Genomic DNA, 11,580 nt, shown 5'->3' on the forward strand with positions numbered 1-11,580 from the left:
AACTAAATTTTTTTGAGTTTTGCCAGCATACTCGGGTTTACAGTGTGCTGAACACAAATATTTAGAATAGAATAGAATAGAATAGAATATACTTTATTGTCCCCTAGGGGAAATTTGTCATGGACTCCAAAGTGAGTAGTGCATAGAAGCAGCTGCCATTACAGACAATAAATACACATAAAAAAAAGCTGAAAAAAAACGTACACATAGGCTACAGAAAAAAAATATATATATATAGGCCTATATATATATAATAAAATAAAATAAAATACAGAACACAGAGTTATTGCACACTTCTCAGGCCTATCTATTACAAATCGTACAAATCTATTTAAAATTTTGATTTCGAATTTTGATGGAGACTGGTACGAAGGAGTATTCAAAACGGTTCAATTTAGTTTTAGGGATTCTGTACCTTCTGCCAGAAGGCAAGAGCACATATTCCATTTGAAGGATGTGGGACGGGTCCAACAATACTCTCCGCGCCTGCCTAAGTACAGATTGCTCATAGATGGACTGAAGGGAGAGCTTTTCAGTCCTCCCCATCACCTTCATAGCAGTCTGTACCAGGCGCTGCAACTTTGCCTCGGACTGTGTGGAGAGATTGCCGAACCACGCCGTCATCCCATACCTGATAATACTCTCCATCACTGCCTGATAAAATAAAAACATAATGTTCTGGCTGACACCAAACACTCTTAGTCTGCGTAAAAAATACAGTCTTTGCTGTAAACGGGAGCATGCATAATCTACATGGTCACTCCAGCTTAAGAGGTTATCCAGGTGGATACCTAGATACCTGTATGAAGTGACCTGTTTGATCTCCTCCCTATGAATGGACAAGGGGGTATGATCCCCCACCAACCGAGGGTCAAACACCATCTCCTCAGTTTTTTTTAATGTTAATGGTGAGATAGTTCTTGTCACGCCAAACAACAAATTGTTTAACCTCTGAGAAATACAGTGATGGGTCTGAGTTCTGGTGAAGCAGACTAAGAATGGCAGTGTCGTCAGAGAATTTAAAAAACAGGTTGCCCGGGAGACTATCAGCACAGTCATTAGTATAAAGAGTGAACAGGACCGGTGAACTTACACAACCCTGAGGTGCACCCGTACTGATGCATTTTGATTCAGAAAGTGAATCGTTAATCCTAACATTTTGGGTTCTATCTGTTTATTTCCATCCAGGGTTCTAATGGGGCAAGTTTTAAACCTGCTTTTAGGCTCTTAACATCCTTGATGTGTCATTACAAGTGCACAGGTCATGTGAGTGATTCCTTCGGAGTGAACGCGGGTGAATCTGACTGCAGTAGATGTGAAAGATATTAATAAAAATGATGTTTATTCAGCCAGCTAACATACCTGTATTTACATCCTGTTTTCGGTCGAAGTCCACAGTAGTCGATTGTCGAGTTCATGCGCGTGATCATAGGTACTAAACCTATGCGCGTGAACTCGACAATCGATAACTGTGGACTTCGACCGAAAACAGGATGTAAATACAGGTATGAGTGCTGGCTGAATAAACATCATTTTTTATGTATTTCTTTCACATCTACTGCAGTCAGATTCACCCGCGTTCACTCCGAAGGAATCACTCACATGACCTGTGCACTTGTAATGACACATCAAGGATGTTAAGAGCCTAAAAGCAGGTTTAAAACTTGCCCCATTGAAGTCAACAGGGTGCAAATTTTAAAAAGAGGATAACGCGGTGTAGGAAACACCGATTTTTGTCGTTGTTCTCTGTACTGACAGCACTCCAAATGTACAAAAAAATTAGCTCAATGTTAAAATTGACCGGAGTTCTCCTTTAAGAGTTAGGTGGGTGATGCTATTAATTGCATCGCCTGTACTCCTCCCCTGCCTATAAGCAAACTGGAGTGGATCTAGTGCAGTGTTGACTTCAGATTTCAATATGGATACCATGTATTTTTCAAAACATTTCATGACAACAGAAGTTAAAGCCAGCGGTCTATAATCATTGTTTTCTGTAGGACAGGGTTTCTTTGGAATGGGAATAATGGTCGATTTTTTCCAGAGGGCAGGGACCAGATGGGAATCTACAGACCTCTGAAACACAGGGCATGGTGCAGAGGGGTTAGCTCTGCAGCAAAGGTTTTAAGGAGAAACGCAGAGATGCCATCCGGGCCTGCAGATTTCTTTTTACATACATGGCTGAAAAGTGACTGCATTTTGAAGGGATCACCCACTAGCCTAGAACAGGGGTCAGTTGTAAATGACTGTAGAACATTATTACATTCCAAAGAGTAATCCTGTGTATCAAACCTCAGAAAGAAATCATTAAGTTCAATTTAAGAATATTGCACTGTAGAAAATGATATGATCAATAAGTTGACAACATGTTTTTACTTTGCTTTAACTCAACAAAATAAGTTAAGCAATTAAAAAAAACATATAACTCACTTATTTAAACTACTTTGAAGTTGTTTAAATTAAAATGATTTTTTTTATAGTTATCAAGATTCAACACATTTTTTAAGTCAGTTTAATGTAATTTAAGTTGAAATGACCTAAACATCCAAGTTGATTGTACTTAAAAATCACAAATGAGTAAGGATTAGATATTGTCTGTTTCCAGATGTTAGATACCATCGAGAAGAGATTTTACGTGGTTATCATTCAATGACGATTCAAGACGTGAGGTGAAAAGGCTAAACGATTTTTAGCGAGCAATAAAAACACCACATGTCATTGTTCTTACCTTGGTTTAATGTAACATTTAAAGCAAATAATTGGACATGTATTATTGGTCTAATATAACACAAAAAAGAGAATGATAGTAAGAAGAACAACAGAGATTGAAAAGAAAAACTTATTTTCACCATTGCTGGTTGGACATATAACATTTTCATAAATGCAGACCGAACTCATTCACATAGTAATAAATTTGTGTGCTTATAAAAGAGGCCAATAGAAGGAGACATTCCCAGACAAATGAATAATGCTACAATCGTTTGCAAACACTTAACTACATTTATTGAAAATAATTGTGCCACTGAAGCAGCAATAAAGTGATGCATTTAAAAATGGAATCGAGTGTCAATAAAACACAAGGCAACCTGAAAGACCATTCAAAAGAAAATTAGGTCCGTTTTAATGTATGTGCAAACTTACAAATTCAAATAAACTTATCTAAATATTAACATCATTTTCAAACTAATCAAAATTGTAACATCTCACAAAGGTGAATTGAAAACAGATACGCTGACAACATAGTATAGTAAAAACTATGTAAATGACAGCTGGTGAACTTGTGTTAGTTACTAGTCTTAACCTCTTTCCCATCTCCTCCAAATATGTTTTTCCACAAGGTTCTTTTTTAAAAACGTGTTAGGAATCCGTCTGCACAGTTTGTCCAGCTTTGTAGCGATACACCACTGACATCTGACTCAACTTACAGTCAGTGTAAATTACTGTATGTGTTTCTCTCGAATTCCTTCTTGAAGGTCAGAGCAAACTCTGGTGAGTCAAACCTTTAGAAACCATCATCTAACCTCAAGCCAAACTCCAGAAAGTGTTATGCTTTGAGTTGCAGACTGCATTATTTCTCCTTGAGGCACAGTGGCCTGTGTTTCACCCACTGGCAGATAGCATTGGCGTAACTGACTATGACTTTGTCCATCCAGGAAAGGGGTTGAGGAAAAAGAACAGCACCTTCAAAGAAGCCGAGATGACCTCCATGCAGTGTCAGCGCAAAGATCACATTTTCCTTTTTTTCTGTGAGGAAACAGTAAGGATTTACAGTCTTTTTAGAAGAAGCATAAATGCAATAGAAACAAAACTGTGGTAACAATTCATTCATAAATGTAAAATACTAGCCTACTACTGACCACTCATCAAAAAATGATTCATCAGAAAATAAGTGTCATCAGTTTAGGAATGGGACTTACTGCACTGCATATTTTTGATTTGCTAAAAAGATTCGACTCATAAGAGTCTCCACACTGGTAGAGTACCATGTATTTTTATAGTACTGGTAAATAAAAAGTTCCGGAACCGTACGCTGGTTGCTTTAATTCACTAAAAAGAAGATGAGAGGCATTTGTTCGGAAATTAAAATACACTGGTTGTGCAATATGCTTTGATTCATTCAAAAGATCAGACATTTTCCACAAATAGGGTACAAAAAGGACACACAAAAGGAGAGCAAATACTAAAATTAAATGTTATATGTTGTCGTGCTTAAAATTTACTTAAAAATTTTTAAGTTACGTAACTCAATTTTTTCAAGTTTTTCCAGCTTATTCGGATTTAGTGTGCCGAACACAAATATTTAAGAATATATATTACACTGTAGAAAATTATATGATCAATAAGTTGACAACATGTTTTTACAAAATAAGTTAAGCAATTAAAAAATGTATAACTCATTTATTATTTTAAACTACTTTGAAGTTGTTTAAATTAAAATCTATTTTTTTATATAGTTATACAAGATTCAACCAATTCGGTTTAATGTAATTTAAGTTGAAATGACCTAAACATCCAAGTTGATTGTACTTAAAAATCATAAATGAGTTAGGATTAGATATTGTCTTGTATATCGTTTTTTGTGCAAAAAAACTTCATTAACATTGTGAGAGAACATCAACATTTATAATTAAAAAAAAGTAAAAATCAATAAAGATCAATGTCATGATCCTTTGAAAAAGAAGCAACTCACGAGAAAGGCATTTGTTCTGGAATCGGACTACACTGGTTGTGCAACAAGCTTTTGATTCACTAACAAGAATCGACTCACGAGAAGCATTTGTTCGGGAATGGGAATCAGACTACATTGGTTATGCAACAGGCTTTTGATTCGCTAAAAAGAACCGACTCACTTGTTCGGGAATCAGACTACACTGGTTGCGCAATATTTTTTCCATTTACTAAAAAGAACCAAGTTATATATTGTTTTTTTGTGTGCATCGCATTAAACCAGAATAAGAACCGGTTCTCAATCCTATTATGGACCATATTATTATCATTATAAATTGAAAAAATGTAACAGCATTAAAATATCAATTAGACATCTACTCAAAAGGCTAAATAATCAATCCAAAGCTTGCAAAGCTGCAAAGACCTCTGTTGTGGCCTCTTTAAAAATGCATCAACTTTAAAGTTCTGCTGAAGCTCAGTGCAAGGAGCTAAAGATTAAGTGATGCATATTTCCTTTGTGCAAGGCAGACTTGTTAATAAGGGCTCTCTGTTGGATCTTTCACCCCCGAGGCTTGAAGGAAGAAGCTAACGGCAGTAATCTGAGAAATAATCACAGAGGGAAGGATCAGATGGCCCTGAAAAATTCAGCACAGGTGTCCAATGCAGGATCTTAGACTCGACAGTGCAGAGAGTCTTAATGAGCACCTAAAAGCACTATTAGGTCATACGGGTCGAAAACGCATGGCCTTTTGCTTTACGGTGCTGATATGTTGGGAACACTTTAGAATAAGGTCTGATTTGTTAACATTAGTTAATGCATTTGTAAACTTTAACTATGAGCAATATATTTCTGTCATGACAACCCTCAGAGTGTTGGACAATGTAATGGATATGACAATGTTGATATGTTTGGTCTTGGCGGAATAGATCTGCTACACTGCTGTTGCTGCAGAGCAAGTGCCAATACACACACGACATGGCTCGAATTTATACGGTAAAAGCGACACCATCATTACTGTTCGTATCGCTGTGTATACAAGTGCTGAGGAAGAATCCAGAGCTGAAATTCACATATGGTAATAGGAGTTTCGTTTCCTAGACCAATCACAACAGACTGAGCCATCTGACCAATCAGAGCAGAGTAGGCTCTCAGAAAGGAGGGGTTTAGTGAGGCCGAATCTTTTATTGAACCGTTTCAGACACTGTGAGAACAGAGGTGATGCTGCCATGTATATTATGAGAAAGTGTTTTTTGACTTTGGATGCATGTAAACCTATTGTAGCAGACCTTCAAAACAAAATTGGGAACCTTGAAAATAATTAATGTAGTATATTAATGTAAAATAATTGTAAAGGTAAAAATAACTTATTGTAAAGTACTGAAATGTTGAAGTGAAATGGAAAGCATGTTACAATAATCCACAATCTGTCCTTCAGTGGATAAACATGTTAAATAATAAAATAGATAATATAATAGATAAATACCTGCTAGCGTGCGAGGGATTGTCAGCAGTGACTGGTGGACTAATGGATCATCTGAAGAGTTCACCAAGAGGAGAGGAACGCTGATCTGGCATAAGAGATGAAGAGTATGGTTTTCAGAAAAACTGCCAAATAATATGACCTGCTTTCAACGATATTACTTACATTGTGAATATAATGCACACAGCTTTCCTTCTCATAGTACTCCTTTAGGGAGTTGTGTCCATGAAACTTCCTAATAGAGATACAAATCATTATAGGCACATAACTGCAGTCCATCACAGTTTTTTGCTGCTATCCTAAATGAAAAACTGAGCTATCCTTGGTATTAATGCTTTAATGCAGGTCAGAATTGTCTCATGAAAGCTTTTGAAGTACCTCATAATGTTGTCATCAATCTGCATGAGTGAGGTGGCCGTATACAGACGGCTGAGGTCGGCAAACTCCATTTTGCTAGAGCTCATGCCAAATAAACTTCCCCTACAGGACAGATTTACTTGACTTAGTTACACATGCTTTGAGACTATTGTATCATCCTGAAGTGGTTTATTTTGTGATCATTATTAATTAACTGTGCATTGACCCCAGAATGCAGTGTTTGACAAATCAGAATCAAATTTCCAATAGAGCCGCACAATAAATTAAAATACTAACCTGTGAGATAGAATGATTTTTTTCATGTTGTCTGCCATGATGAAGTTGTACAGCCTTCTGCACTGATCCCACTGTAGAAATGTCTCCTGAGCCCTAAACACAAATATATAGAATAGAAAACGGAGTCCGTGACCATTTTCAAGAAACGTCTGAAGACGCATCTTTTTCGGCAACACCTGATCCATTAACACTAACACTTTATCTTCTATTCTATATCTATTATCTTTAAAAAACGTACTGCGTTAAATTAAACTGGGAAGGGTCATAGCACTTGCATATTGTTGTCCTATTGTTAGTTTAACTGCTTCTATTGTTCTCATTTGTAAGTCGCTTTGGATAAAAGCGTCTGCTAAATGAATAAATGTAAATGTAAAACACTACTTACCTAAACACAACATCAAGTGTACAACTGAATAATAATGTCTCACCTCAGAGCACTATATCCCTGGCAGACACTGACGCAGCACAGCACTCTCTCCTGATTGGCTGGATTCTCACCCAGGTACTTGCAGGCGATGTTCCCTCCCAGACTGAATCCCACCACAATGAGCTGAGTTTGTGGGAATGTGCGTTTAATGTAGCCCACCATGGCTGAAAACTCCCAGGTACAACCTTTAACATAGTGTTACATAATAAACCATAGACAAACAACACCGAAATTAGCTTTCATTGGTTGCTATACATGTGTATTTAGAGTATATAGAGTATATAGAGTATAAGTATATAAATAAATGATTCAAATCATATAAAATGTCTATAAATATATATATATATAACATTGTACACTGCCCTTCAAAAGTGTGGGGTTTCAAAACAAACACACGTGGCTTACCGTAGGTGAACATCCTTGGGGAAGTCAGCTCGAGGTTTGGTAGTGCCCCAAGATGGTTGAGAACGGAGCACCTGTAGCCTTGTTTCTGGGAATAATCCACAAAGGTCCGTATATAATGCTTCTCACTATGGTTACCTATCCCAGGGCAGATCACCATAGTGATGTCATCTGTGATGAGACAGAGACAGATAAACTCCAGTAACAGTTGGAGCAACACCTTTCCCTCTCCAGAGGAACTGTCTTAATTATCAACACGGTAAACACCCTTAGTGGATGGGAACAACAAGCTGTCAAGGTCTAAAAAGTAATCCATATCATTTGTGCGCAATATTCCAATCTTTTAAAAATATACAATAGCTTTGTGTGTTTTTTGGGGGGTCAACTATCCATTCGATGCAAAACCCAAGCTCACCCTCAGTGCTGTGGACGCCCTGTGGCTCAAACAGGTCAAAGGTGGCAGTGGCTCCATCTTGCATGGGCAGGTACTTACGCAGCCCACAGGGTTTAGGGGACTTCACCCTTCCCATCTTCCCATAAAGAGCAGTCTGGAGATGTCCACTCTTTCCCCATAACAAGGGAGGGATGTACCTGGATGCACAGGGTGATAGTTATAAACTGTATAACTAAAGAAAAGCAGGGGTGTCCAAACCTGCTCCTGAAGAGCCAGCGCTCTGCAGAGTTTAGCTCCAACCCTTATTAAACACACCGGACACCAGCTAATCAAGGGGTGCGTCTTAACTCGGACACTGGTAAGGACAGTAAAGGACGCTGGCTCACTACACATTAGGACACTGATAACTCTATTTCTGGCGACATGACAACGTCCTCAATGTACAACATCACTACTGGTAATGAACAACAGCAGAACTGATATCTTTATTATATATATATTTTTTATGTTATTTACAGTACATTTATGATAAATATTTTGCTTGTTACATATGTGCAACATTTCAGCCGTAAATAAATTATAGATGTTAGCTGTCTAAGCGATGTATGTTAAAAATCTATCGCGTGTCGTTATGTGTAGTGAGTTTGCTCACGCGATTTATGTTTTGCGCTTTAGAACGTCTGTTAAGGGAACATAGTGAGCATCAATGCTACCTGGTTTTCACGGTGCATTGTGGGACTTTTTAAGGCGCGAACGTTTCAGTGCGCTGGTAGGATTTTGCGATTGAGACGCACCCAAGATCTTTAGACTCACTAGAAACTTCCAGGCAAGTGTGTTGGAGCTGGTTGGAGCTAAACTCAGGATGTTGGATGACATTGGCCCAACAGGAGTAGGATTGGACACCCCTGCTCAAAAGTATCCAAGTGCTAAAAACTAAATATTTTATTTAAATGTATTTATAAATAACTAAATATTTACTTCTAGATTCTTCTACAGTCATTCTACAGCAAGATTACATATTTATTGTATTTGCCATGTCTGAGAAGTCAGATGAAAGATGACAAGAAAGTCTTCAAGGTCACAGCACTCACTCTTTGGTTAGAATGGGGCAAGACTTCAGCAGGTAGCGATTGAGAGGGGTATCTTGACAGGTGACGTCAGGGGCCACCGTGGGACACTTCAGATTCAGGCTCCGCACAATGACATACAGCACCGTAGCTACAGCGGCTAGCTTCACGCCATCAAACATGGCAGGCATCTCAGGAGATATGGTGCGGACGTCTGCCTCCACTTGGGCACTCATGGTGGATTAGTTTACTAATAGCTGTATGTAGGGAAAATGTAATAAAAGGAATTTTATTTCAACTTATAAATGCATACACAATATATACATAAGCACATTTAAATATAACAAAGTCTAAATATCACTTATATGCTTTTGTTCAGATCAAATGGAATAAGTCCAAGAAACCATCTTAATAATTATGAAATTATGTGTAAAAATGTACATACTGAAAAATTAGTTTAAACGCATATCTAGTCAGATAAAAATAAAATAAAAATATATTTCTCTATCGCCCCTAACGAGCCACTGATTAAGCCAGGATTAGTCTGTAGGGACTGGATAAAGCAAACAACTATCTCACCAGTATAGTTTTCCAAGAAAATTTGGACAGAATATTGCACGTAAAATGCTAATAAATTCATACCACACCTTGACTCTTGAAAAATCTGTGCTGGGTTACAGAGCATCTCCTGAATCTCAGTGTTCAGGTTCAGTCCTACAGAAAAACAGAGGCACTTTTACTGACTCATATGTGTCATCCAGTCAAAGTATCCTGCATCATGCAAGAGTTACAGGGGGTTCATCTGTCTGCTTTTAGTGACATACAATAGCTCCTGAACTGCCTGTTGTGTACAAAATGTGTGCAACATACTGTATACTTACATAGAATTAAGCATACTTCTGACATCAACGCGTAGATAAGAAGTGTGTTACATGTAACATTACGCAGCCAGAAAATTACCATTCATTTTGTTCTTGTACCAAACTTTTTTAAAGATATTAAAAAATAAACAGAATATTTTTCTAATTCTTCTTTACTCATTATAAAGTTGCTGTGTCATTTTTCATGTGCATTTTAAATCATATCGAACGTGTACTGGTTATAAGACAATACAGGAGCGTTGAGCCTTTTATGTATTGCTTGTACGTTATGCTGTTATATTAATAGAATATAAGCCTAACTATAAAATCGAATCAACATGTAAAAAGAAAACAATGCACACCTTGTTTTCAAAGTTGTCCGGAGAGACTCATCTGTGCCGCTGCTCTTGGCATCTTCACTGTACTCAAAGACATCAGACGACTACAAACAACACGCAGCTGCATCGTCATTCACTTTACACCCAGCAACTGGAGCGCGTTTTCATTCGTGCCCTCTGATTGGAGCAGCGTCAGAATGACGTCAGATTCGGCGCGCCAACAGTGCTATTAATATTCATTACTGCACTATCACTGTGCACTAGCAATAACAAAAGCGTCAATTTCACTGTCATTCAATATTTCAACAACAATGTAAAGAAATTATACTTAAGTTGAAGTATGGAAACTGTGTCAAATTGTTTCTCAAGTAGGCCTAGGAGTCAAATTATTTAGCCAAAAAAGTTTCGAAAAGTATAATTAGAGCAAAAGTAAACTTTAAATTGGAAATTTGTGAAGTTAAGAAACGTAAAAAAAAAAAAACACACACACAAAAATAACGTTCTTCTCCTTTGTATTTGCATTGTTCGACAGAATAAAGTTTTCCCACCTAATTAAATGATAAACAAATAATGTTATTCTTTAAACGTCTTTACTGCACATTAATGTTTTAGCATAGCCTATCTCACAAAACTAAAATATGCCTACTTAAAACAAAAATGAGGAATAAATGTGGACTATGTATTATGCATAAATTAAATAGACTAAATAAAAAAAAATAATGCTATTCATTTTGATGTTTTATGGCACAAAATTGCATTTTTGGGGGGAAAATGCATAATTAAATGAACAGGCTACATAAATTAGTGCTGTCGAATCGGTTAATTGCATAGATAACATAAAACTTTGTGTTTACATAATAGGCTGTTCTGTGTTGTGTGTGTAGCCTACATATAGGCTATACATGTGTGTGTGTGTGTGTGTGTGTGTGTGTGTGTGTGTGTGTGTGTGTGTGTGTGTGTCTGTCTGTCTGTCTGTCTGTCTGTCTGTCTGTCTGTCTGTGTAGTATCTAGGCCTACACACAGACATAATATAGCTAAATATAATAATATATACACACACATATTATGTAAACACAATCGCGATTAATCGATTTGACAACAATAACATAAATACATCTATAATATTAGTTTTTTTAATTTAATACAGTTTTCATTAGCAATATCATAAACAGTGTGCTTATTGATAATTGCCACAAGATGGCAGGATACAACTGAAAACACACACCATGACATGTGTGGAGCAAGTTGTTTACAATCTCCATGTATTACAAGTGCTTTCGTCAGAGTGATGT

The 11,580-nt window shown here is 37.1% G+C and overlaps 1 protein-coding gene across 2 annotated transcripts; it reads right to left on the reverse strand.

The window, feature by feature from the left end:
- Positions 1-3,089: 3,089 nt before the first annotated feature.
- Positions 3,090-10,464, reverse strand: abhd2b (abhydrolase domain containing 2, acylglycerol lipase b). 2 transcript variants are annotated; one of them, XM_084398083.1, is made up of 11 exons: positions 10,313-10,464; positions 9,738-9,804; positions 9,115-9,347; positions 8,045-8,220; positions 7,633-7,800; positions 7,229-7,412; positions 6,801-6,893; positions 6,525-6,626; positions 6,312-6,381; positions 6,150-6,234; positions 3,090-3,741 (listed from the first exon to the last, which is right to left on the reverse strand). In XM_084398083.1, exons 3-11 carry the CDS (start codon positions 9,324-9,326, stop codon positions 3,566-3,568), a joined length of 1,266 nt encoding a protein of 421 aa, XP_084254209.1. In that variant the 5' UTR covers positions 9,327-9,347; positions 9,738-9,804; positions 10,313-10,464; the 3' UTR covers positions 3,090-3,565. The 2 variants fall into 2 exon arrangements, with proteins under 2 accessions (XP_084254209.1, XP_084254210.1); XM_084398084.1 differs by having other exon boundaries at positions 8,123-8,220; positions 10,313-10,424.
- Positions 10,465-11,580: the final 1,116 nt, after the last annotated feature.

This window comes from Rutilus rutilus, assembly GCF_951802725.1.
Source record: "Rutilus rutilus genome assembly, chromosome: 23".
Classification (NCBI taxonomy): domain Eukaryota; kingdom Metazoa; phylum Chordata; class Actinopteri; order Cypriniformes; family Leuciscidae; genus Rutilus; species Rutilus rutilus.

Coding starts and splice junctions, on each gene's coding strand:
- abhd2b (XM_084398083.1), bottom strand. CDS start 9,326: ATGAGTGCCCAAGTGGAGGCAGACGTCCGCACCATATCTCCTGAGATG. Junction 7,801..8,044: donor GGGCGTCCACAGCACTGAGG/GTGAGCTTGGGT, acceptor GTCTCATCACAG/ATGACATCACTATGGTGATC. Junction 6,627..6,800: donor AAAATCATTCTATCTCACAG/GTTAGTATTTTA, acceptor TCTGTCCTGTAG/GGGAAGTTTATTTGGCATGA.